Genomic DNA, 26,396 nt, shown 5'->3' with positions numbered 1-26,396 from the left:
CACTACTGATCTATTTACTGTCTGTAACTTAAACCTTTCAGGAAAATGATCAACAAACATCTTGTTTTGACCCATCTTGTTTTCCCAAAACTACTTGCTGGGTCTTTTTGTGCTTTGTTGCGAGATATACGATATTCATGCCATCTCGTGAAGGCAGCAACAGCAGCCTTGATGACGCTCATCGTCGCATTATTTTTGTCCTGCTGTCGCCGCCATTGCTGCCATATTACGAACATCTTTTAGCAGCTGTGTGCAGTTAATTTGATACATTTAACTGCATTTTTGTTTGTAACGTGAAGCCTGTACCGCTGGAAAAGCGTCCAGACTACATGGACTCAACAGTTGGCGAGTTTACTACAGCATAGAAATTACACAACGTTAGTAGAGACAATACATTAGCTAGGCTAGCAACATTTTTAAAGCAAGCTAGCATATGTGGTTGTTTTGACGCGTTCATGGTCTTGTTTTCCTGCAGGTAATTAGTTCTCCATTAGAGGTTATTTGTGGACGCTTTGAAGATGACGCTACACGGTAAACGCAAAGAAATCTACAAGTACGAGGCACCATGGACAGTCTACGCCATGAACTGGAGTGTCCGACCGGACAAACGGTTCCGCCTGGCGCTCGGTAGCTTTGTGGAGGAGTACAATAACAAGGTAACTTCATCTTGTCCCATGCTGCTTTCTAATGGCAGACAGGACCAGGGATGGCGACACTCTTGTACACAAAACAACACTTGACTGGAGGAGATTTACTGTATTAATGAAAAGTAGAATATTAATTTGCAGTAGAAATGTTTCGCCCCTGCTCCAGGCCCCCAACTGAAAGTAACGGTTCACTGTGGATTAGCGTTGCCTGGTTACTATGCCGATATTAAAATAATGCACGACAAAAACATGCGATTATTTAGCATGTATTACATTAATACCACACTGCCTGTACGTTTATACAATATGTTGTGATGATTGTAGAGAGCAGTTTGAATAATTATATTCTTAAACAACACAACATGTTTCATTTCAATGCAATAGAGTTGCAGACATTTGAAAACAGGTTAGTGGTTTAATACATCTTTTTGTCCCTTTTTGCTTTCTTTGATCTTGCATTAATGGAATTGGTTTGATCTGTTTTATTATATTAATGTGATTCTTCTATACATCTTTTGTTTGAAAAGTTCTCTAGGTTAAGACTATGATGATAGTTGCAACATCACATGTGGAAACTTGATATATGGTAGTATTACAAAGAATTGTAAAATATGAAATCACAATGAAAATGTTATGGTTGAGGGAAAAATTGATATAATGTATCCCTAAACTGGATTATAGCATTTGAGGATCCCTAGAATCATCACCAGCTGTCACCCCCCCTGACTGACTGTAGTGCTCCCCCCGCTCAGTAACACTACATTAACTCACTCAAGGTGAGTTGTTGTTGTGTTTTCACAGGTTCAGATAGTTGGTCTTGAGGAGGAAAACTCAGAGTTTGTGTGTCGAAACACTTTCGACCATCCGTACCCCACCACCAAGGTCATGTGGATTCCCGACAGCAAAGGAGCGTACCCTGACCTGCTGGCCACCAGCGGAGACTACCTGCGAATCTGGAGGGTGAGAGGACCAGTCTGATCTGAGGCCATGGCCTCTTTTTTTAGTCATGAAGAATTACATTGTAATTACGGAGGACAACATAGTAACTACTATGTATTATACACTGTATGCTGTTTATCCACACTGAAGGGCCATTTTTTGTATGTAGTGCATGGGGTCTGTATGAACTCACCGAAGTGCACACACGCAGACAATAAAATGTGTTTCTACTGACAGGTGGGCGATACAGAGACCCGACTGGAGTGCCTGCTCAACAATAACAAGAACTCTGACTTCTGTGCACCACTCACGTCCTTCGACTGGAACGAGGTGGACCCAAACTTGTTAGGTAAAAACTCATTGCAGGGTTAAATTAGAGGGTAACATTATTAATTATTGTCAAATTCCTTTAGAAAACGAGAAAACTATGAGCTTTACTGACATAAAGTCATAATTGAAGATGGAGATGACATAGTTTTAATGTTTTTTGTGCAGGTACTTCTAGTATCGACACTACCTGTACAATCTGGGGGCTGGAGACTGGACAGGTGCTGGGCAGGGTCAACTTGGTGTCGGGTCATGTGAAGACGCAGCTCATTGCTCATGACAAAGAGGTAAATGTTATGACATGATGGATCAAACCTTCAAAAATGTTATTGTGTTTAATAAAATGGTACTTAAGGATTATCTTGGAGTAACCTTCCCATCTTCCATGTCAAATGCTCCTCGCTTTGCTGATCAGAACTCATTGTCCGGTTGCGTTGCAGGTGTACGACATCTCTTTCAGCCGAGCGGGTGGTGGCAGGGATATGTTTGCTTCAGTGGGAGCGGACGGCTCAGTCCGCATGTTTGACCTCCGTCACCTTGAACACAGCACTATCATCTATGAAGACCCCCAGCACCACCCACTGCTCCGGCTCTGCTGGAACAAGCAAGACCCCAACTACCTGGTCACCATGGCGATGGACAGCATGGAGGTTAGTCCTTTTTTTTATTTGACCAGATCAGTCAATTGAGAACCAATTCTCCTTTTACAATGACGACCTGGCTAAGAGGCCGCAAAAGAAGACGATATATAACATGTATAAAATAAACCTTTTGAAAATAAGAATGGAAGATATATATTTTTTCCCAATTTGTTTTCACATTGAGCCTCTCTTTGTTCTATTTGCCGCCAGTTTATGTCCTTACATTTCTTTTTTTTCTTCCTCAGGTGGTGATTTTAGATGTGCGTGTGCCCTGTACTCCGGTGGCCAGACTGAACAACCACAGGGCCTGTGTCAATGGAATCGCCTGGGCACCTCACTCTTCCTGTCACATCTGTACAGCAGGTATGCAGATACACACTTTGCAATATTCATACAGAAGTTTGTTTGCCGGTTGAAGGCTTTGCCAAAAAAATCATTGCTATAACTGACAATGAGCACGAGGGGGAGCTGCTCCTGCGCTATACATGTTAACTCAACAAAGCTCCGTGTCATTGAATACACAAGTTGGAGAGATTGTTGTCCCTTTTTAGATACAATTAAGAGTTGTCTCTGTCAGAAATATTGAAATCCTACACTAAGTTAAAGTACTGTTTTAAAGAATGTAATCTTTTCTTTAGTTAATTATCAAGTTCAGGTTTTCCTGCATTGTATTATTGTGGACGCACACCGCCTTGCCATTGAAGACCATCCCCGCTAACAGCAGAATAAATTATTACACATTATGCAATTAACCTACAGGGTTAAATAATCACTCAACGAAGGCCATACATTTAAGCACAGAGGCAACTGTTCAGACGGTCTTCTAGTTACAGAATTGATCACAAGATGCGGCAGAATCTAATTCATGATGACTGATGATCGATCACATCAGATGTTGTCTTCGAGGTGCTTAACAGAGCAATGTTGAAGAAAAAAAGCAGCGCGGCAGAGCTTACACCTCCACTTACCAATTTCTTGGGGGAATTCCTGAAGCTTATGTCATATACCAGGATGATGTTGTCCCAAACAAGCCCTACAGTACAGTCTCATGCATAATGCTGTGTAAAAATGCAATTACATTTAGTCAGCCGTTTGCACATTGCATTGGTCCTGTAGTGCAAAACACTGATGTGCTGTTTTGTGAGTATTTTGTCCCTCATTGTTTCCCCTTAAACTTCTTTTGATGTTTTTGAGTCCTACAGAATATTAAAAAAAAATGTCTTTATCAGGCCAGTAACATGTGGTGTTTTAGTTATTATCTTCCTGTTTTCAAATAAGATCAATTAAAATCAAACCTCCTCCCTTCCTCTCTGTCTAGCGGAGGACCACCAGGCTCTAATCTGGGACATCCAGCAGATGCCGCGGGCCATTGAGGACCCTATACTGGCCTACACAGCCGAGGGAGAGATCAATAACGTCCAGTGGGCCACCACCCAGCCCGACTGGATCGCTATCTGCTACAACAACTGCCTGGAAATCCTCCGAGTCTGAGCTGCAGTCATGGAGAAATGAAGCAAATCAAAAACATTCTCAGTTGGATTTACAAGCTGTTTAAGAAGGACGGAGCAATATTCAGTTCATGCTCGTTTGGGTTCATGTTGATACAGATTATGTGTGTAAAGCTTTTTTCAACTGAGTGAGAACTAGAGTCCGTCAGTGCTTGACCTTTTTGATACAATATCAAGACGTCCTGTATCAGAAAACTCAGGAGCGCCAAAACAAAAAGGGTAACAAGTCTCAAGAAACCGTCGTCATGTGCAGACATGAACCAAGGGTCAATAGCCTTCAAGCTTTCAGCATGTTTTCTCACAGACAAAAAGTCTAGTCAGTTTCATGTTTTTATACGCTACATGGTGCATTGTTTGTGTAGTTTTACCCATTACATCCTCAACCATTCATTTTTACGATGCAGCAAAAATGTAGTTTAGCCACATTTAAAAGTGGATTGAATGTGGTTAATGTGGTTTTAAGTGTTCATATATTCAAGTTTTTTTTAACCTATAAATATTTGTATTTTATTCAACTGAATATCATTTGTGATATGAAAAACATCTGTTGTGATACATTACTTATATGTGCATCAATTTACTAGTATTAATCATTGACCATATTTGTTTTTGTAATTTGTGCACCAATTATTTTATTCATATCACCATTTTATTTTATTTTATTTTATTTTATACATGAATAAACCGTCCCTCAGTTTAAACCATTATACAGAAGTTTTATATTTAGACAATTATTTCACAGTGAGGTGACTCATCAACATATTGGTAAGAATCTAGAGTACAGATTTACGGTTAGAAATGATCGGTTGAAACGGTGTTACTGTATAATACTGAGAGAACACTGCCTGAAGTACATCATCCAAGATCTCTACAATATAGAGAAACTTACATTTTTGTCAAACAACCTAGAAAACTGACATTGTATAACGAATGCTGTGAGTCCTGTTGTGATATTAAGTTCTGTTGTGATATTGGGGATGGGATGTGAAGACGTGGGAGTGAACATGAGTTATTTCTTACTTGTTGTAGGTGTTTCAGTATGGGGTCATGATGTGTGATTATTTGCTAAACATAAAGTCAGAAAACCACTTGATTCATGATTCATTTTCACAAATCTGGGCCAGATCAGATCCTACGTCGGCCAAACATTATATAGAATGTGCAGTAGAGAAATGCCAGATATAGGTTAGCGGTAATTAACAAAAAGTGTTGCCATTAAATAGTTGATGCAACAGAGAACACTAACAAAACTATCATTGTACTTGTCCCACAACATACATATCTTCATCACAATTCTCTAGTAACCAAATTGAATTAAATGTTTGAGATGCGCTTTTTGTTATCAAAACAAAACAAAGAATGTCAACCCAGAAATTGTTAGATTTTCTTAAAGGAACAGTTTGACATTTTGGGACAAGCTTATTTATTTTTCACTGTGATGTAGATTAGGAAGATTAATACCACTCTTGTGTTTCAGCCTGCAGTTGATTAGCATAGCGCAAAGACTAAACGGGTAAACCACTAGCATGGTGTTAAGAGGTGTTATGTTCCGGGCTATTTCTTGGCACTGCTCCTGGTCAAGATATATCTTTGGGGATGGAACTCACAAAATGTGCTGAACCAGGATGGCACGTAAAGAACATTTGACTGCTCTCTTTATCTCTGTACATTAGCAAGTGTCACTGAAAAAGTATGATTTCGAGACACTACTTGCTGTCCAAATGTGTAATGATAGTCTTAGGATCACATGGTTCCCTCCAGAAGTCATTAAATTGAAGGAGGCAGCACTCCCCCAACATATAATGGGGCCGAATGAAATGATTGGACGACCTTCTTACAGTCCTGCGACAGCCTCAGATACAGGATATATTTTTATTTTATTGTCAGAGCATTTGATTTATTGATTGCTGTCAAGGATGTAAAGAGTATTAAAAAAAAAAGTTTCTAAAACACACCACCACCCTAGCTTTACTTTCAAAGTCACGCTGGTTGCCTCACAATCTCCTTTTGTGGAGCTCCTCAGATGGCAGGCAGCACAGGGTCTGAGAGGTGTTTCTGGATCTCTGCCAGTCCTGAGGCGATGTCCAGGTTCCCTGGCAGCGAGGGGTATCGGAGGCTGCCACACAGCCTGGGGTTCTCCATGAGGGAGGATTTGACTGATGGCTGAGCCAGCTGCAGAGACAACCCTGTGTGGGTCTCACTTTCTGGGGTGACGGTCATGAACATGGTATCGTCTGAAGCCGCGGTCACATGGATACCGCTGGAGAGCGACTCCTGGGACTTCTCGGTGAATTGAAGGTCATTCTGGTTAGAGCTCTGGAGGAAAGCAATCACATTTGTTTTAATGAGATCCCTCTATAATCTAGTACAGAGAAAATAATGACATTGTTGTGTGTTTCTCTCTACCTGTGTGGGGACCCGGCTGTCCATCTGTATGGGGGAAATGGGGTACATGCTGTGCAGCACTGGTGTCCCAGTCCCATACAAGACAGGGGCGTCGGGAGGGAGGGCACTAGACGATACGGTGCTGTAAGCAGGAGGTACTGGAGCAATCTGCCTCTGGAGAAGCTGGAGAATAACATTGATGTCGGCTGTCATGCGAGTCTCCAGTCTGGGGAATTACAAGACGATGAGAATGGCAGAAGTGAAGTATCAGTAACACCATAATCTTATTTCCATGGTGAAATGAAATGTCTAAGCATTGGCCTGGGGATTTGAAAACATTTTCTGACCATTTCTTTAATTTCTTATTATACTGTATACTGCCTCTTGTATATATACATTACAATCAGATGAGGGCATCATTGAATTCACCTCTCGAGCTGTGAATGTAAAACCTCAAGTCGAGACTCAAGGTCGCTGGGCCGATCTTCTGTGAACGGTGGTGGGTGGTATGAGTTGCGGACAGAGGAAGATCTCCAGGCGCGACTGGAAAACTGTTGCGACTCTCGCTCTGGCCAGCATTGATACATTCCCGGCACATTCAAGGACGAAGCTGAGGAAAATATAAAGACAGTGATGGAAGTTTAAAGCCTTCTCATTTTTATTAAAGTAATGTCCAAAATGTTCACTGTTCAGCTGTCGTTGATCATAGCATGTGTAAAACTTCAAACCCCGTTCTGTACGTGTTTACAGGACAGACTTTAGTTAAGATTCATATCCATCTACCTTGGGGGCCCCGCTCCAACGTGGCTTCCCTCCCCACTGAGGTGCCACTCGGAGGGAGCAGCTGCACTACAGAGGGGGAGTAGTCCCTTCTGGCATCTTGTGGAGGGTAAAGCTCCACTTCGGCACTGTGAGCAAGAGGCTTAGCCAGGTCTTCACTGGACTGGGAACAGTCGAGTGAAGACGGCGATCCGCAGCTACAGCGTTCATCCCAGTGGGCCTCAGGAGGTGACTGGCGATGACGCAAGGACTGAAGGGAGTACGAGTCCTCGTGATCGATTCCATCTGTTCACGGGAAAGCGTTCAATTACTCTTTTATACTTTCTGCAATATTTTCACATTAGTCCGAGTTCATGGTACCAATCAAAGCAATGCTTGTACATGTTTAAGTTCTCCTGTCAGATTACCAGGGTAGACAGGGAGTTTGATGACACTGATTTCCAAGCAGAGCCTTGTGTGCAAAAGATACATCTCACCTGGCCTTATTCTGCAGTCCAGGGAGTGGTTTCTGTGTCTTGGCTTGTGGCGATACCCGCAGTCGTCACCAGAATCATCAGTTGTTATTATTGGTGGTACTTGATCGGCCTGATGAACCCAGAAAGAAAAACAGTATCATAAACAGTTTCTTTGGCTTCTGCAAGATGACAAATAAAAGGGATAGAGGGAGAGATGCACGCCAAGCAGCTGTGAAGTGCAGCTTGCTACAATAATTACATTTGTATGTAGCCGGGAGGCGTGTTCAAGTGTTTCAGGCGGGAACAATTCTTTGTAACACAGGTCAACATGTCACAGGGCTGCGGGTATTCTCTGGATGCAATTCATCGGAACGCTAATGCTAGTGGTAAATTGTCATATAATATAACATTTTCAACATACATCTCTCAGGTCAAACGTTATCTCCAGGTTCTTCCAGAAGTTGTCTGCAAAGCTGGGGTAGATATCAAGGACCTCCAGCAGGTCGTCCCTCAGGACGCGGTGCAGGTCACAGTATGTGATGGTGTGTACGTCTGAATTGGACTTCCCCGGCTCATCGTACAGGTGGATAGGCTCTCCAAATATGTCATTCTTTTCTGCGAGGGTATGAATATTTATTAAAACCACGATGTTCTGACGTTTTTGGAGCATTTTTGAGAAACTGCAGACAAGTCGTCTATGGGTACATACCTAATATGGCGACCGCCACATCATCTCTGATGACCTGGATGGAACCACGTGCGATGAAGAAGAGAGAGTCCAGGCTGTCTCCATAGTGGATCAGAATATCTCCTGGAGGAACGTGGACTGTCTTGAACCTCATACCTAAGGCACGCAGACAGGCTTGATTGCCTCCATGGAAAGCCTTACAGTTCTCTAGCAGAGATCTGTTCATGTGCAAACAGATGTCTGCCTGCAGCGACCCTGGAAACCCCTTCATCACCTGAATATGAGAAGACAAGACCGTCAATATATTAGAGATTAGATGCAAAACAGGGAAACTGAGACTTTAAGGGTTCAACAACACTCAGTCCTGTCACTTTTTACTCACAGCATTCATGTCAATGCCATTTGTGTAAGACCAGGCATGCTGGAAGTACTCCTCAAGCCTTTGGCGAAGGCAACCTGGGATTTGGTGGAATCTGATGAACTCTTTGACTCGCAGCATCTGGGTGTGGTAGCGGGTTGTACCAGTGTACAGACGCTGGATGATGGCTGACACATTCCCAAATATGCTGGCATACATGAGAGCTGAGACAGAAGAAACAATGAGAACACAGAGATTATAGGGCGTCTATGATTGTGGCATTTTAGTCGTGATATTTGTTTAAAATACTTAAACGATGTTAGGAAAATGGGTTCTGTATATAGGACTGTACGAAAATTATTAGGGAGGGAGTGGGGTCATAAAAGGGGGATATTTCTGGGAGTGCAGGGATAGTTTATCACCCCAGATTTATATTTTATTTCAACCTTTCCAAATTAGTTGTAGAAAAAAGAAAGAAAGACAAAAAAAATCTAATTTCATTAACATATTGACATTAATTATTAAGGTCTCTACTTAGTGGAAGATGAATCCAGTTGTACCAACACTATTATATTATTTATCAAAATTGACAGGAGGGTAGTTTTAGGGGACGCTGCGAAGGGTTCAGACTCGCCTGCCCCGCCAAATAATTTCCGTACAGTCCCTAACAGTGTAATTCAACTCACAGCCAATGACCATGACGCAGATGGAGAAGATCTTCTCTGAGTTGGTGTTTGGAGAGACGTTACCGAACCCCACGCTCGTCAAACTGCTCAAGGTGAAGTAAAGAGCGGTGACGTACTTGTCTTTGACTGATGGACCGGAGGAGGAGTCACTGTCGTTGTATGACTTGCCCAGTTGTTCAGCCAGGTTGTCCAACCAGCCGGTCTCCGTGTACGGCCTCTCCACAAAGCCAATGGCGTACCAAATGCAGGCGAGCCAATGGGCAATGAGCACAAAGGTGCACATCAGCAAGAACAGCACAGCAGCCCCATATTCAGAATATCGGTCCAGCTTTCTTGCCACGCGGACCAATCGCAGTAGCCGAGCTGTTTTCAGCAGGCTTGTTAAGGTTACCATCTTTGGTGTCCATTAACGACAGAGAAGAGGATGTCAGGCAGGGAAACGGCCATTGAATTTACAGTAACTTTAGAGAACTCATAGAAGAAGTATAGACACCTGAGGATAGTACAATTATTTTTAAGAATTACTTCCAAAATCATTTAAGAATCAATACAGTGCTGGAATGAGTCCTAAATGTTAGCATTTTTGTACTTCCAGTTGTCTTGTCTCGAAGCCAATGGGTTTTTGGTTAGATGGCTGAAACACGTTCTGTGGTTAACACAAGCTCAAGAGATTTTAACGTTTTGTTCAACAACATAAAATGCGTCATTAAACACCCGTCAATACGTGAATTTAGAAGCTTTTACGTGTCTTAAAAAAGGCGGTTTCTAAATGAGACGACAGAGATTATGTAGGACATTTAACGGCATCCCGCCAAATATGGGGAAACTCATTTAATCAATGGTGGTGACGTTGAAGCAATCGTGGCGTAGTTAGTTTGTAACCTAACGTCAGCTTTTTACAAAGATTATCCTGCTGAACAGAACGTGTAAGTATCAAGAACTGTTGTTGGCCACAAAGCTTAGTTTCTGCTTTAATGCAAAATCCAATGGAAAAATGTTTTTTTGTCAAAGGAACCAGGATGATGCTAACTTCAAGGTCGGCCTACATAAATACATCATTCCTGCAGCGCTCTATACAAACAATGTTAACTTGGGTTCTTATGAAAAACTAAATAATTTGCAGAAAGGCAGCGATCTTACCTCTTCAGAGCCAGATCTGAAAATGAGAAGGTCAAAAGGGATCGCTGCGAACAGATCAATAGGGAACCAGCCTTTGATATAGTGCTTGGCTATCCGGCTCGGTTGTGTGACCACCTCGTCGTTTTGGTCCACGTACGTTGTCCGAAGGTTGATGACTATATCCACGATAAACAGCACGTCCACCAAAAGGTCGGCCACATTCAGAGGGTCACATGTGTAGCCACAACTCCTTTGACGTAAATCCCCGTGTTCATCCAGGAGGAAGGTAGCTGAGTAAGGAGTGAAAACAGCTGTGTAGAGGACCAGGAGGAGAATAATCCAGTCCCAAAACGCCTTGAAGGAGCTGTAGTGAAGTAAGATCCACCATGTTGTCTCTGGCACCTGGAGTTTGTATTCGGGCAGTACATCAGACTCCAAAGAAAGTACCTAAACATAAACATTAATTAATTAATTTAACCAATAATACAACAGTAACTCTTCTCACTTAGACACAAAGCAGATCTAGTTTGCTTTAAAAGGAAAGCATGTACATTATCTGAACTAATACTAACCAACAGACCTTTCTAGAAGACGTACTGTGACCTTGTTGGTCCAACAAATCCTTGACCACCATCCTGTCATTGGTGATTCCCAGGAGGCGAGACTTGAGTAAAGATTTCACCCAGATCGTACAATTATTTCCAGAAAGTTCAAAGCTAAAGAAGTTGTGTGCCGTAATCAACCGTGCAAGTGCTGACTGAGTGGCGGATGCTGGTGAGCTGCAGGGCTGTAATGATGAGCTGGGCGTCACACAACTGAGTTCATGTGCTGCCACAGTCCTCATGTTCTCTTTAGCCCAATTACAAATAAACATTTGCAGCCCTGACAAATCTCACTGACATTGCAGGCAAACAGATCTATCTACCAGGTAGATAGATAAATAGTTCAATAAAGATAGATAAATGGAAAGACAGAGCGGATTCAACAAGTGACCTCGTGCAGCAAGGTCATAGTTGTAATTGTTTCATATCTATCACACAGCATCTCACAGAGGCAGTGATGCAGAATGCCAAGGCCCAGGGCTCCAGCGGTGACAACAGTAGGTCTGAATTGAACTGTGGCTCAATTAACTTTGCTTTTCACGCCCAGAAGGAAAACACCCAGCAACCAAACCATCCACTGATTTTTCCACTAGTGGGTTAATTAACGGCAGTCTTCCGTCATGGCAACTTTCTGGGAGCCTCAAAACATGATTAATGTGATTTAATGACGGCCTGAACCTGGCAAGCATTGAACATGTTTCATTTAGAGCTTTTGAATAGGATTTCCTGGCTTTCAGCCCACGTGAAGTTCTTGCCCCTCCCCCCCCCTCCCTCCCTTCCCTTTGTACCTGCGTGACCTTCTCTGTGACGTTCTGTGAGCAGTCCATCACCTTGGAGGGGTTGAGCAGCTCCATCCTTGAAGTTGGAGGCGAGCGGCATTCGGGGCCCCTGCTGGCTGGTCCCCCGCTCTTCATAAGGTCGGAGTCAGACATGGAGCTCTGCTGGCCTAAAAAACACATTTTCATTTATATTCAGGCCCCAGATCCAAATAAATCTTTGGCTTTACATGTTTTCTTGTATTATGTACTTCTTTCTTCAACTATATTTAATTATGGATGGTATTTAAATTTGCCTTGGAAAATCTCAAGCAAAAAAGGAACTACTCAGACATTTAATATTCTGTACGTCCCTTAACAAATTCATCTCGGCTTCCATTTCCCAGAATGCCCATTTAGCTGTGCCCCTCCCAAAATACCTCTGCCCTCAATTACTAGATAGTCTCAATACTTGACTCACAGGCTCTTACTGCAGAGGGAAAGCAGCAGTTACATCTCTCTGTTCTCACTAGTGGGTCAAATCTTCAACCTAGCAAGAATTCATTCAAAGTAAAGAAACACAACGCACCTGATGTAAAACCAGGATGTCAGATCCTTCTTGCTCATGACCCCTGAACAGCCATGACTCAAATATCCTTCCTCCAGGACACTTTTTAGACAAAGTGTTTTCAAAACAGTTCCCTCTCCTCTGTCATATTTTGGCAAAACAAATGAACTTCTTTCACTCGTCGATGCTGAACCCTCCACTATGGCACAGGGCGGAGGACTGGCCTGCAGCTCGCATGTTGCCACGCAACATTCGCCAACACAGGAAACAAATCAATGCCATGCTATAGCTGAAAACAACTGAGGGGAAAATCAATGACGGGCATTGATAAACTGAGCAAATGGGCTCAGAGCCATTACACTGGACTTCCCCGTTAAGATCAAATGACCATTTCAGTGTTCCCTGTATGCAGTTCACTTTGGTGGTGTAGGTCTAAAATATAGTTCAGGATGTGTTGTACACGACACTGGTATAAACTGAATCGGCCGGCTAAAGGTATAGTGCTGGCTCAATATGTTGGATGCATAGTGTTAATGTGGAATCTTATTGACTGCAATGTTGTTGACATAATACGTGGGGGGTGACATTGGCTCAAAATGTCCTTCAGCTGTAACCTTCAGCCATCTGCATCAACATATATACACACAGACATATATACAGACATTTACATGTGTGTATATAACATTTACTTCTCTTGGATGTTTGAGCTTCACTGTGCAGAATGATGTCACTTCAGAAGAAGAATCTTTTTACATTCATCAGCTGAAAGAGGGAAATGCTTAAACTCCATATTTATATGTATACGTACAACATGATTCATCACAAGTAGTTTCGCAGCCAATCACTCGATGTCAAAATCCAATCGGTGAAGTGAAAACGAGAATCCTTCAGAGCACGTACACTAAAAATGGACTTTTCAGTGAAGTAGGAGACATTTTAATCAAAAGTTAAACTTTTTAAATTAAAACATATTTGCATATTCATAGATTATGACAGAGAAGGAGTCTTTTTAATACTTTTTAAAGAGGTCATTGAATAAAATATTATTCAGTATCTTTAAATGAAAAAGCAATTTAAATTGACACATTGTTTCATACATAAACATTTCTTCCTTCCTCAATAATAAAAGTTAAATTCCACATTTTAATTCCTCTCGGATCCGATGAACGATTAGCCAACTCTTAAAAGACTAACTTGGCAAACTGTGTTTTTAAAGCATCCAGAAGTTCTTTGAGTATGAAACAAATCTTCTGTATGCTCAAGGCCGGCGGTTAACGAGCTTCTAGTACGTGCAGTCTGAAAATATCGCTTTACATTTTGATAAGGATCACACAGAAAGCATCACAATGGCCAATACACTTTTATACTTATAATGATGAGCAGTACAGGTTTTCTTTCTCTTTGAAATCAAATATTCAACATGCAACGTGTTCAGTGTCCACCAAGTGTCCGGGAGCCGTGCTCAGCTGTCAGGCTGGATGTTGTCCCAGATTTGAACTACTTTTGGATTTTCACTGAGAAGATCTATTAGTTTTGAAACGGCAGCCAGCTGATCCTCGTCCAGAGACAAGACGTTGCGGGGAACATAATCCAACCCAGCAGACGTAATCTGCATTCCCTGCTCCTCCAATGAGGCCCGCACCTTGTGCACGGCCATTACGTCACAAATGAACTGGGGTCAGAGAAACAGATAAAACCATTAGTTAAACTGTGGTAGGGCTGCAGCTTATTATTATTTTCATTGTCATTAAAGCTGTTCTTCATTCAATCTTTTGTCTATAAAATGTGAGAAGATTGTGAAAAATGTCCGTATTAATTTGGTTATTTGGTCCAACTAACCAAGATAGATATGCACGATGAAACCATGTCACATCAGTTATATACAGTAGCGATTTGTTTCCTCACACGTCTGTACTGCTCCCCTCAGAGAACATGTCTCTTTATGTCTGACCTGCAGGACGGGCTGCTCCTCCTCATCCTTGGTCTCTTGGACATCTTCTGCTCCCGCATCGATGGCCAGCTCCAGAGCTCTCTCCGTCGAGACGTCCTGGCCCGGCACCACCACCAACCCCCTCTTGATGAAGTTGTGGCGAGCTCCATCTGCTATCTTCCCACTGTGGGTGTGTAGTGTGAGACATCATAATCCTACATTAAAACTTTATGAAGAGACCCTTTCTGTTTGAATACATAAACCACTTACGGGTTGATATTTGACCAACGTGTTTGTACAGAAACATCCAGCGGTTACTGACATTTGCACACAGATCTCCATTATCAGTACACCATGATTACCATGCATCCTGTGAATAATTACTACATTCTTCCCTTATATTGTCCCGTATAATATAATACAATACAGGCCTGTTGTTCTTCAATGTCCAGCAGATCAGGTTAACACCAAGGAACAACCATCAGTGGTGAAAGTGCATGAAATATCTGTGAGTGTTTCAGCTATACTGTACAGTCACAGGAGAGTAAGATCACAGGAAGCCGGTCCTGACCTGTTCTTGTTAAGCAGGCGATTGACTTCTTGTAACGTTTGTGCGCTGTGGTCAGTCAGTACCTCGATGAGCAGCAGACATCCACCGGGCCCCCGAGCTTCATACAAATGCATGGACGACGGTTTGGACTTTCCCAGTAGAGCAAAGAGAAAAGACATTAATGAGTTTCTTGGAGTGTTATATAACAGCCCACTAGCTTTCTTAATGTATGTTATATACCGGTGACTCTATAGACCTGCTCCATGTACAGACTGGTGTCAAATTAGGAAATATTTGTTGGTGTAATGGGGTTCATTCAGAGACGAGGAGAATCTACGACAAGCAGCATTTAACGCTGTAGTTATATTAAATAAATGACTCAATAAAGAAAATATTAAAGAAAGAAAGAAATGTAGAAGAAAAGCCTCAATCATCAAATGAATGTGAAGGTTTATTAGAACATAAAGTGTTAAGGCATGCCCCATCTTTTACATATGGGTGAAGAAATACAAGAAAAAAGTAAGTAATGCATATAAACTTTGTTATTATACATTTGTGTGTCAGTGTGTTGTGAAATTACCGCATTCTTGATTGCATTCTCAATGGATGAATTCGGCATGTTCTTGCTTCTGCACTGCTCCAGCACGTTGGCCAAGTTTTTATTAATGCCTGGGTTGGATCCACCTTCTGCAGATGAAACCAACATTGAAGTTAGCTGAAGCTGAAGCTGACCAGAAACGCTCCCAACTGTAATTTAAATGGTTTCTTGTGGGTAATCTCACCTTTTACAGCTATCTTTATCATCAAACTAAACTTCCCAAACAACCTGTTCTTCGCCATATCTTTAGGTCCCTTAATGTGTTTCACCTTTGACCACTTGTTGTGTCCGGCACATAGCGCGGGGCAGACCTGCAGCGTCCTGACAGGAGAGCTACTCCACGGCGGGTAACACACCCATGAAGCCGGCGGGAGGACGCACTCCAACCTGCCTGAGATCGCAGCCAGTGTCCGGGGACGCAGGGTCCGGAGAGCCAACAGCACTGCAGCCCCCGACATGCCCTTCACACACACACACACGACCAGTGTGAATGGAGACAGCTTTACATGTGAGGCAAGACACCTGTGAGCCTCCGTCTGCACGTGAGACTTTTAACTTTAGAAACCAGTCATTGTCATATCGATAGATAAGTGAAGCGGCCTGAAGTTTTCCAAAGGTACAGTTATGAAGAAGTATGGAGAACACACTGCTGTCCTCGGTTGTCCGTGATGTGAGACCGGTACTTCCTGGTTTCGACGTCAGAAAGTGACGTCAGGAATCAGCTCTTCTTCTTCTTCTTCTATTTCCGGCAGACTAGACACACTTTAGTGCGTTGCTGCCTCCTACTGGTGTAAAAACGACATTCCTGTTTTCCCCTCTGAGATCTGTGGTCTTGAGGAAAGTTTTTGTATCCTGCAGTTACATTATATAGTTAAATGAGTTGTTAATGTTTTATACACAGAACATTATTTTATGTTATCACTTAACTTAAGCAGTTTGAATTTGTTTTATATTATTTAGGTTGAAGTAATCATTAAGCCCTTTTGGGATGCAGATTGATTTCCATAAGTGTTTGTATGTTAGCCTGAGGAAATTAATACAACTTTTTTAATGTATTAATTCATTATTTAATTAATAATTAATTAATAATGAATTAATCAAATTAAAATATTATGTTGTTTTTGTTAGTTTAAATTAAATAATTAAATAGCTCTAGCAATGATTAAAAAGCATTAGGGTGACAGAAATGTCAATCCTTTAATGTCAACTATTCACAAACTGGGCTGGCTCCTCATCTAATACATACCACTCAGACTTACTATTTATACTGTTTATTCTCATGCAACCTTTCCCTATAGTTTCAAAGATTCCCCATTCTTTGTAAGATGTGCTGAATGAGGAAAATGTGTAATTAATCCTGAACCATGGGAACCTGAAATCTCTAGGACCCCTGGGTGTTTCTGGTTGAGATTGGGAACCACTGCAATATATAAGCACACATGTTCAGCAACAACTGATCCCAAACATAGCAGCAACATAAGCCAAAGTGTTATTAATTCTTCCCATATGACTTTTGTATTCATTATATCTTCTAGTGTCAGAGAGGTTAGCAATAGAGATGATAGGTTAATTGGCACAAACATTAAGCAGCGTGAGTCTGGTTTGTATCAGTGTCCTCCAAAATGTTCCGGCATGGGAACTATAAAAGAAATGTTTGTCTCTCGCCATGGGACCAAAGTTTATCAAATCATGCTGCTTCTGTTTATGATAATGGCACATAATAATAATAATAATAATAATAATAATAATAATAATAATAATAATAATAATAATAATAATAATAATAATAAGCCTATGCTCCAGAGTCTTGTCCAGGATGAAAAAAAACATGAATATTACAATGCACTGAACTTCTAAACAATATATATATGACCAATATGTGTCTTATGTCATTTTAATTATCTGTTATGGCCACATTTTAGGCTAAGTGGTAGGTTTATGTTCTATGAAGAAATACAAGTATTTTGTTTACATGCATGCAAGGAGTTGTTCAGAGTGCTTTACAGCAAAGGGAAGAAACAAGAGAACAAATAAAAACAGACAGATTGAAACTCTGCACGATAATAAAAAGAATAAAAAGATTCCTGAAGATTTGGAAATAAAACAATTTATTCATTTACTTAATACCACCTTTTGGTATTTCTATTCCATGCTTTACTCGTGCCACAATAATGTTATGTTTTTGAATTAAAATATCTTCATTTGGGGGCTTTTCCAAGCAGATATTGATTTATGTTTGTGATGTAAATCAGCATATTCACATATATATGTTTCTGCCACTGCTTAAGGTCTTCATGCCACTCCGTGAATGTCTCTAGCTTCGCCCCCGCTACTTTGTCTGGAAGACAGACGGGTGGAAAAAGACAGCAACAGAGAAGCAGACACGCAAACAGGTCGGCAGAGACAGAAGAGCACAGCAGAGGAGCACAAAGAGTTAAGTGAGATGGAAGACGCAGCCAATCATAGCCAACCCATCTCTGACAGACAGCAGTCCAAAGAACTGTAAAAGGAGGAGATTTTGTCCACAGTGCTTCCCTCTCCCTCTTCTCTCATTACTGACTTCTACATGGTCCCTCAAACCTGATTAGTGATGTCCACTGAGGCTGAACATTTTTAAAAGCTCAAGAAGAAGAAGATGAAACAAACATAACCACAATCTGCAGGCACAAAAACACAAGGAGCACCGATGGGACACCAGAGAAGAGCAGTCCTTAACTTTGGGATACGAGTTCCTTCAATGCATCCGGAGGAGGATGAGCTGATGTGATGTTAATCAAACGTCCTGTTTGAGTCGACCGTTGAAAAGACGTCATGTTGTCTGCAAAAGGATCTGGTGCTTTGGCTCTTTTCCACAGTGTCATAATCGTGACTGCACTGGTAAGTTTTATAATTTGTGCAAAACTAAGTTCTAGTGGATCTTATGTGATTGGAATAATGATAAAACATTCTGATATATATATGAAAATCAGCAGCTTAAATACATTGAACATGGCAGTAAATCCATTCTCAGTCTCTTAGTCCATTCTTATCAAAGGATGGTTTTTATGTTCTAAATTTAAACGTTTCACACGGTGACATCATATCTTACACTATAACGTGAAATAATCCTCCCATACTGCTGCACTTTGGGCCAAATATAGAAAGTGTTGTGTATCTGCGACTCTCTTTGATCGTTTGAGTTTTGGACTCGTGCTTCAGAGAAATAAGCCAGCCATTCAGCTGCAACACTGACCTCAGATAGAAGAGTCTTTCTTCTTTCTTAACATTGCAATACTTTTGTTTGGGTTCTTTGCAACACAAACCTAATAATAACTAATCATTAACAAACAGAATCTAATGTCCAAATGGGAAAATTACGAATTAATTAAGAAGATTAAGAAGGCAACACACACCCAAAAGCCCACAATCTCCATCATCACATATCACCTGTGGTCTGCTTTACCTCACAAACCTCCGTAAGTTGTGACCCTTGCAACCTTTCACCCACTGAAGCCCGGCCCTCCGGCAGCTCGCTGAGCGCCATCTCTTTATCTTCCCAGGGTCGATCCTAAGTGTCGACCTCATGCTGACTTACAGCCTCCTGCTCGGTCAGCCCGAAAATCACTTTACATGAAGCAGAGGACCAAGAGAGCAAATTCAATTATGACACAAAGGCGACGTGATTGTTTTGCACACACTCCCTGTCCGTCAGCAGAAAACCCTCCTGTGCAATGAAAGTGAATGACTTCTCCCCGTTGACTTGCATGTATGCATGTGTAGAATTGTGGGGATGTCATAAATAATCGACATTTGTTTAAATGGGATTGCCAACACAGCCCGAGTGTGTCCACAGACCACGGTACAATAACAACAAGTTGGCTTGAATATCTCTGTATTGACTTTGGCGTTAGGTCCGCTCGCAAAACAAATCACTGTAGGGAATGAAAGCTGTCTGAGTGATACGATCCTGGAAACTGTTCACCCATTGGTAGTTTAATGGGTAAAGCCAAGAATGTTAGTTCTCACAGTGAACGGGTTATTTTAAAAGATAAATGGTAATAACAACTATATCAAAACACCTTTTTACAAACTCTCACTCAGTAAGGTTAACGCAAAAATGCATCTGTTTGGGAAGCAGTGAGAATACAACTGGATAAATGAGACTTGGATTATACTGCACGAGTTGTTGTGAGAGTTTGACGATGGAGGTTTTGTTATTGTTTGGCTGACGTTAAACTGAGTCCTCATTAACTTCCATTTATCAAGACTTTTCTCCGTTTCTGGATTCTCTGTTCACCGTGGAGGCATCGAGAAAAATAAAGTTTTCTTCAAGAATTCAAGGAAGCACGGGATGAGTAAATGGTCATTTTGTAGGTGAAGTATTCCTTTAAGTAGAACTTTCGAATTCGTGCGGAAAGTATCAAAAGTACATTCTTGTTTGTGTAGACCAGCGCTCACCAGCATGGTCGAGGTCTTGAGGATAAGACCGCCATGTGGCCAGCGGCAGCCCCACACGCAGGAAAAACAAAAGAGGTTTGCGAGGGATCATGACATACCACACCCTCACGCAACTATTTCGCAACATCTGGAGGCAGCACATCCGATCTTTGGGAGAGTTTGTGGAGTTCAAAACCTTACTCAAGTATATAAGCAGGCAGTGGTTGAAGAAGTACAATATTTGTTTTGAATTGTAGTGGAGTAGAAGTATAAAGTAGCAGAAAATGGAAATACTCAAGTAAAGTACAAGTACCTCAAAGTGTACGTACAGTACAGGAATAAATGTACTTAGTTCCTCTCCACCACTGTACATAGGTTATTATCAGCTACATGTACTTAAAGTATGAAAAGTAAAAGACGTCTCTCTCTCTACAGATAGACTCTGATGATGTCATCACACGAGATGAGCAGATCTACGTCCTGATTGGTGCTCACGCCAAGTGTGAGAGGAGCGTCCAGGCTCAAATATCCCTGGTTAAAGGTTAGTGACCAATTCATTCATTAAAGGTACGAACGGATGGTTCAAGTTTGTTCTCCTGTCATCAAAAGTTCGATCCCAGCTGGTGGAAGTCAGCAGAACTGTGTCTTATATGTTGTGTCAAAACACAAACCTCCTGATAATGTTTAAAAGTCTCTGCAAGGAAAATGTTACCTGACCCCTAAACATGTACGATATAGATTTGTAAATCCTTAAATTTGTACCATGAGTTCAGTGTGTGTTAGTCATGCCACATTATCCATCTACAAAAGCACATTTAAACCTTAACTTCAGGCGAAAAATCAACATTGGGAATATGTTTCACTTTAAAAATATCTTCCAATTAGGAAAGTAAGCTCCTTTTAACAAGCACAAGTTAAACAGTGTTCGTATAAAAAAAACACAAGAGGTCAGGGAGTGCATGTCCAAATATATAATCAGAGACCATATTTATTAAAGCAATTATTTATTCAGGATCAGATATAACACCCAGCCAATATCCTGCTGAGCAGTATCTCTGTGATTACAGAGTTGAATTTAGGTGCACACAATAGCGGGGCCTTTTTTCATTCAAGCCGATGATAAATTGCTTCAATTATCAATTTGGAGAGGAATGATATAATATGGATCAGGCAGAAGAGAAGCGCAGCGGACAGCAGGTCCACATATATCAATCAAAAATACTCTGTATACTTTATACTTAAACTCCACTACATGCCACAGGGACATATTGTACATTTTACTGCTTTACATTTAACTGACGACTCCTTGTTACGTGTCAGATTAAAGTTTTACATAATTACACATTTACATAAGTGCTACATAAGTAAACTAGTAAAAGAGGCAAATATTGAATGTTGTCCTCTTCTACATTCATTATATATTATTGCATCTTTTTGCACATAAGTCTTTATGGAAGCTCAGACTATAGCTTCAAATTGCTAATAGCTGTTTCCCATTATTTGTGAAGAAGGTGACTGTATCCCCGAGTGGGACGGGATCATCTGCTGGCCACGGAGCAGAGCAGGTCAGCTGGTGTCAGTGCTGTGTCCAGAGTACATCTACGACTTCAACCACAGAGGTAGGGGAGCTAACGTGAAGAAGTAATGATACATCTTTGTCCTGATGTGTGGTCTCAGTGTATAGTCTTATGAATGCTTTCTTGGAATATAAACACTGGAAAAAAAAAACCGTTATGTGAAATACAAACTACGCTATTGTATCACAGAGTGTTAACATGGTTCCTTTGTCCTGCACTCCTGCAGGGAGAGCCTACCGTCTGTGTGACGCAGCGGGAAACTGGGAGCAGGTTCCGAGTATCAACCGCACTTGGGCTAACTACACCGAGTGCACCACATACTTGACCTCCAACCACAGGAGCCAAGAGGAGGTACGTGCATGTGTGTTTGTCTGGAATACAGACAGAGTGTGTCTATACATTTTGTCGTAACACTTGTTCAGTTCCGGATGTTTTGCAGAATACTGCTGGAAGACGTATTCACATCTTTACTTAAGTAAATATATATATGAAAATACTACAAGTAAAAGTCCTGCCTTCAAAACTTAAGTAAAATAAGTATTATCAGCTAAATGTACTAGCAAAGTAAAAGTATTCATTGTGCAGTAAAATGTTACTATTACTGTATATATGATTGTTTTCTGTTTACTATTACTGATGCATAAATGTGTATGTTGCATTGAACTGCTGTAGATGTTTAAGGTCGTGCTTAATTGTACTCCTTATACTATTTAACAGCAATGCATCATATTCTATCAGATAATCAAAACCTGTTGTCCTGTGAGAACCACTTATCTCTAAGAAGTCAACTTTCATGAGCTATTTATTTGCATTAAGCAGTAGGAAGATTAAATTACTTCAGTTTATCACAAACTTAGAATTTGTAAATTGTTCTGGTGTCTGTTGCATCTGCATACTTTTAAGTATGTTTTTGTTTCGCTTCAGAAGGTGTTTGAGAGACTCCATCTCATGTACACTGTTGGCTACTCCATTTCTCTTGCATCGCTGTTGGTGGCAGTCTCCATCCTCTGCTATTTCAAGTGAGAAACTAAAAGACATGTCCATTTTAAAAGCATTAGTATTCACAGTCAATTGTCTCCATCTTCAATAATATACAGCTTAAAGTATTTGTCCATAATCTTTCAGGCGTCTCCACTGCACACGCAATCACATCCACATTCACCTCTTCACCTCCTTCATCTGTCGAGCAGTCAGCATTTTTGTGAAGGACGCTGTGCTCTACTCCATATCTGAAGACAGAGAGGCTGAGTTCACTGCACAGAAGCCCCATATGGTAAACTATGTTTTAAATATATATGTATTACCATTTATACATTGTTGAATTTTTATTCTTGTTCCTAGTGTTTTAACATTAATACAGTATGCTGAAATACGCTTAATCATTTTCTTGCCGAGAGAAAAACGATGCCACTCTCAGGTCTGTACTGTAACGTGAATGAAGCTGGAGTCAGCAGCATGTTAGCTTAGCTTAGCATAACGACTGAAAACAGAGGGAAAGAGCTAGCCTGGCTCTGTCCAAAAGTAGCAATGGTAAATGTTTAATTGACACATTATGTTATTTAAGTTGCTTTGCTGTTTAGTCCGTACGAAGACAAAAGTCAGAAGAGGACAGAAATCAGTTAGTCCGGGGGGGTTTTCAAACAAGATATAACGTGGGAACTGTTGGACGCTGGTTGGTACATTTTGTTTCAATTGGAGAGAGCCAGGCTAGCTGTTTCCCCCTGTTTTCAGTCGTTATGCTAAGCTAAGCTAACCGGCTGCTGGCTGAGACTTCATTTTTACACATCGTGGGGGATGGTAACAATCTTCTCATGTCTCTGCAAGAAAGTGAATAAGCTATTCTCTAAGAAAAGAACCACACAGAGTTTGAAGTTTCCTTCATGGGCTGCTTTGTGTCCTCAGGCCGGCTGTAAAGTTGCTGTTACTCTCTTCCTTTATTTCCTGGCGACCAATCATTACTGGATCCTGGTGGAGGGGTTGTACCTACATAGCCTCATCTTCATGGCCTTCCTCTCTGACAAGAACTACCTATGGGCCCTCACCATCATTGGCTGGGGTAAGCTGCATCGGACCACATACTCTGCACATTTAGAGCTAAGAGTGAATTAAACAGACAATTTCTCTCTCCGCTCATCTCAGGTGTTCCAGCTGTGTTTGTGTCTGTCTGGGTCAGTGCTCGAGCCTCGCTGGCAGACACACAGTGAGTCATGTCCATGACCTCATCAGTCTAATACTGACATGACACTTCGAAGTTCTCACTTTAACTCTTCTGTCTCTGCTTTCAGATGTTGGGACATCAGTGCAGGAAACCTGAAGTGGATCTATCAAGTTCCCATCCTGGCAGCTATTGTTGTAAGAAAGAATTACATTTTAACACGAGGATTTGTTACACTTGGGTTGATTTTAACCTTGGCCTTACTTTACACCTTTGCCCGTGCAGGTTAATTTCCTTCTCTTTGTCAATATAATACGCGTACTGGCCTCTAAACTGTGGGAAACAAACACGGGTAAATTGGACCCTCGGCAGCAATATCGGTAATATTTATTTCCCTCTAAAATTCCCCTGAAAATCTTTCAAACAAATTTTAGACTACCATCCTTCGACACAAATGGTCACTAGGAGAATGTTTACGCTCTTTATCTGCAGGAAGCTGCTCAAGTCCACATTAGTCCTCATGCCCTTGTTTGGAGTTCACTACATGGTGTTCATGGCTCTTCCCTACACTGAGGTCAGCGGGCTGCTGTGGCAGGTGCAAATGCATTATGAGATGTTCTTCAATTCATCCCAGGTCAGAAAACACATTTATTAAATGTTGCTCGGAATATTGTACTACTATTATAATTATTGTTATTGTTATTGTTGTTGATATTATTATTAACTTTTATGATTAAGGTAAAACATTCAGAAACACCTATTTGAATGGGTTTTCAATTTCAAGCTAATCAACAAATATGTGTAATAAGAATATTTTATACACACTTATATGTATAATAATACATAGCTTTTTGTGAAATATGATTATTTGCTTTTTTTTCCCACTCAGAGGAAAAGATTGATACCACACATGTACTGTATGTATGGGGAATCTGAAGCTACAGCAAGCAGCTGTTAGCTTAGCTTAGCATAAACACTGTGCCACTTTGTGTCATTTTTCGCATTTCTTTTGCAGATGAAATGAATGAGATGTAGCCTAGGCCTAATATATTAGTGAGTGAGCTTTAGAGGAAATAGGTTTTTATTTCATATTTACAGACAGGAGTGGCATCAATCTTCTTAACTAACTATAGGTAAGCTAAAGTGTGGAAAAGTATTGCTTTGATCATTCTTTTAGGTAACAGAGTAGTTTTCAGTATTTAGATGCAATACATTTACAAATTGTGCTGTACTTCTGTTAAACACAATCTCAATTTGATCTTTCCAGGGCTTTTTTGTGGCATTTATCTACTGTTTCTGCAATGGAGAGGTAATAAAGCCTTCAATAAGTTTTGAAATGTGAACTCAGATTTACTGTCTGATAAAAAAGAAGAAACATAACTTTTTGTTTGTCTTCCTGTTCTCAGGTGCAGGCAGAGGTAAAGAAGGCGTGGTTAAGACGCAGCCTCGCGCTGGACCTCAAACAGAAAGCCAAGATGACGAGCAGCGGAGGCAGCTGTTACTACGGCGGCATGATGTCTCACACCACCACCCACAGTGTCAGTTTGTCTGCTGCCAATCCCAGAGCTCTTTCCTTAACTGGAGGTGTGGTGGGCTCAGGTGGAGCTGCCGGTGGAGGTTCAGGGGTCAGGCCGCCACGCCGCGGCTCTCTCCACCCACAAACCAGCCTGCCTGGATACGTGCCCGGTGATACTGAGACATCCGGCCCCCAGCAGGAGCTGGCAGTGCGGAAGCCAGGGGGGACGGAGTCTGGAGTCTTTGCCAGGCACGGCAGAGCCATCAAGGGAGTTCATGACAGCAAAAGTCACGGAGCACCTCCAGCCCAAACCCCTGGAGCAGAAGATCCAGACCGCTGCCTATCCCTGAAAGAGCTGGAGACCATCTTTTGATTGTTTTGACAGATGAGCATAAATTAAGTATTTGACTCAAGGCAGATGACAGGGTTGATTTTTTTGATTTCACTTGACTAGAGTGGTCATCTTTACAAACCTCTATGTTGATTTGTAAGATTGAGGATCTACCAGACATTTCAAGGGTTTACTTGCGTTGGAGATTTCTTTTTCCGGCCCTCGTTTGCACAGCTGAAGGTAGACAGGAAAAAAGGGAGAGAGGGGACAACTTGCAGCAAAGGGCCGCTGCAGTTAGGACTGAGCGTAGGTACATGGGTCGCCAGGTCGCCCCCAGTCTCAACTTTTAAGCCAACATGCACGAGGAGTCCTGTGTTCAGAAAAATGGACATCTACAATTCCATGACAAATGTTTCAAAAAACTAAGCAGAGCTTGTAATTTATTTCACAGTGTGTGGTTCTCTGTTTTGTTTTATACTAGATGTCGATGTAATAAGAAACACAAACATATTTTTATTTTACAAAATGATATTGAAGGCCTTTAATCTTTATGACGTACCAAATCAGGATTGTGTTTGTCATGCATAACCGATAGACTTGTTGTGGATCTGTTTATCAGTGTACATGAATTGAATGTAATTATTTATATGCTTTTAACCGATAAATGAAGCTGAATAATCTGTGAAAATGTGACGCCACAGAGAATTTAGAAAAGGCTGGATCTAGATGTTTAAACAGGAAGACTTCTTCGTGATTTGACTCCCTCTTCACATCTTTCCTGTGCTGGATATTCCAGGCCAGACTGGCTGACCCCAGTTCAAACTGCACTTACGTGTTTGTGTGTGTGCGTGTGTGTGTGTGTGTG

The 26,396-nt window shown here is 41.3% G+C and overlaps 4 protein-coding genes across 5 annotated transcripts; 2 read left to right on the top strand and 2 right to left on the bottom strand.

Moving 5' to 3' along the window:
* Window positions 1–187: 187 nt before the first annotated feature.
* LOC115024307 (DDB1- and CUL4-associated factor 7-like) lies at window positions 188–5,155 on the top strand. The gene is made up of 8 exons (XM_029455774.1): window positions 188–377; window positions 476–656; window positions 1,449–1,607; window positions 1,824–1,935; window positions 2,082–2,200; window positions 2,354–2,563; window positions 2,800–2,917; window positions 3,873–5,155. Exons 2-8 carry the CDS (start codon window positions 519–521, stop codon window positions 4,043–4,045), a joined length of 1,029 nt encoding a protein of 342 aa, XP_029311634.1. The 5' UTR covers window positions 188–377; window positions 476–518; the 3' UTR covers window positions 4,046–5,155.
* Window positions 5,156–5,990: 835 nt separating this feature from the next.
* Window positions 5,991–12,067, bottom strand: kcnh6b (potassium voltage-gated channel, subfamily H (eag-related), member 6b). The gene is made up of 11 exons (XM_029456729.1): window positions 11,924–12,067; window positions 10,556–10,980; window positions 9,415–9,815; window positions 8,753–8,952; window positions 8,392–8,644; window positions 8,104–8,297; window positions 7,704–7,812; window positions 7,231–7,512; window positions 6,877–7,057; window positions 6,481–6,673; window positions 5,991–6,378 (listed from the first exon to the last, which is right to left on the bottom strand). The coding sequence occupies exons 1-11, from the start codon at window positions 12,065–12,067 to the stop codon at window positions 6,082–6,084; spliced, it is 2,679 nt and encodes an 892-aa protein (XP_029312589.1). The 3' UTR covers window positions 5,991–6,081.
* Window positions 12,068–13,135: 1,068 nt separating this feature from the next.
* taco1 (translational activator of mitochondrially encoded cytochrome c oxidase I) lies at window positions 13,136–16,317 on the bottom strand. 2 transcript variants are annotated; one of them, XM_029455780.1, is made up of 6 exons: window positions 16,184–16,317; window positions 15,721–15,997; window positions 15,519–15,625; window positions 14,960–15,087; window positions 14,410–14,572; window positions 13,136–14,130 (listed from the first exon to the last, which is right to left on the bottom strand). In XM_029455780.1, exons 2-6 carry the CDS (start codon window positions 15,992–15,994, stop codon window positions 13,921–13,923), a joined length of 882 nt encoding a protein of 293 aa, XP_029311640.1. In that variant the 5' UTR covers window positions 15,995–15,997; window positions 16,184–16,317; the 3' UTR covers window positions 13,136–13,920. The 2 variants fall into 2 exon arrangements, with proteins under 2 accessions (XP_029311640.1, XP_029311639.1); XM_029455779.1 differs by having other exon boundaries at window positions 15,721–16,269.
* Window positions 16,318–18,347: 2,030 nt separating this feature from the next.
* pth3r (parathyroid hormone 3 receptor) lies at window positions 18,348–25,573 on the top strand. Its single transcript, XM_029456728.1, has 13 exons — window positions 18,348–18,413; window positions 20,388–20,493; window positions 21,461–21,571; window positions 21,756–21,880; window positions 22,454–22,548; window positions 22,655–22,802; window positions 23,432–23,585; window positions 23,669–23,729; window positions 23,815–23,881; window positions 23,970–24,064; window positions 24,177–24,318; window positions 24,952–24,993; window positions 25,091–25,573. Exons 1-13 carry the CDS (start codon window positions 18,348–18,350, stop codon window positions 25,571–25,573), a joined length of 1,695 nt encoding a protein of 564 aa, XP_029312588.1.
* Window positions 25,574–26,396: the final 823 nt, after the last annotated feature.

The sequence above is a fragment of the Cottoperca gobio genome, chromosome 19 (assembly GCF_900634415.1).
Source record: "Cottoperca gobio chromosome 19, fCotGob3.1, whole genome shotgun sequence".
Lineage (NCBI taxonomy): Eukaryota > Metazoa > Chordata > Actinopteri > Perciformes > Bovichtidae > Cottoperca > Cottoperca gobio.
This window is presented reverse-complemented; position numbering and strand designations above follow the sequence as displayed.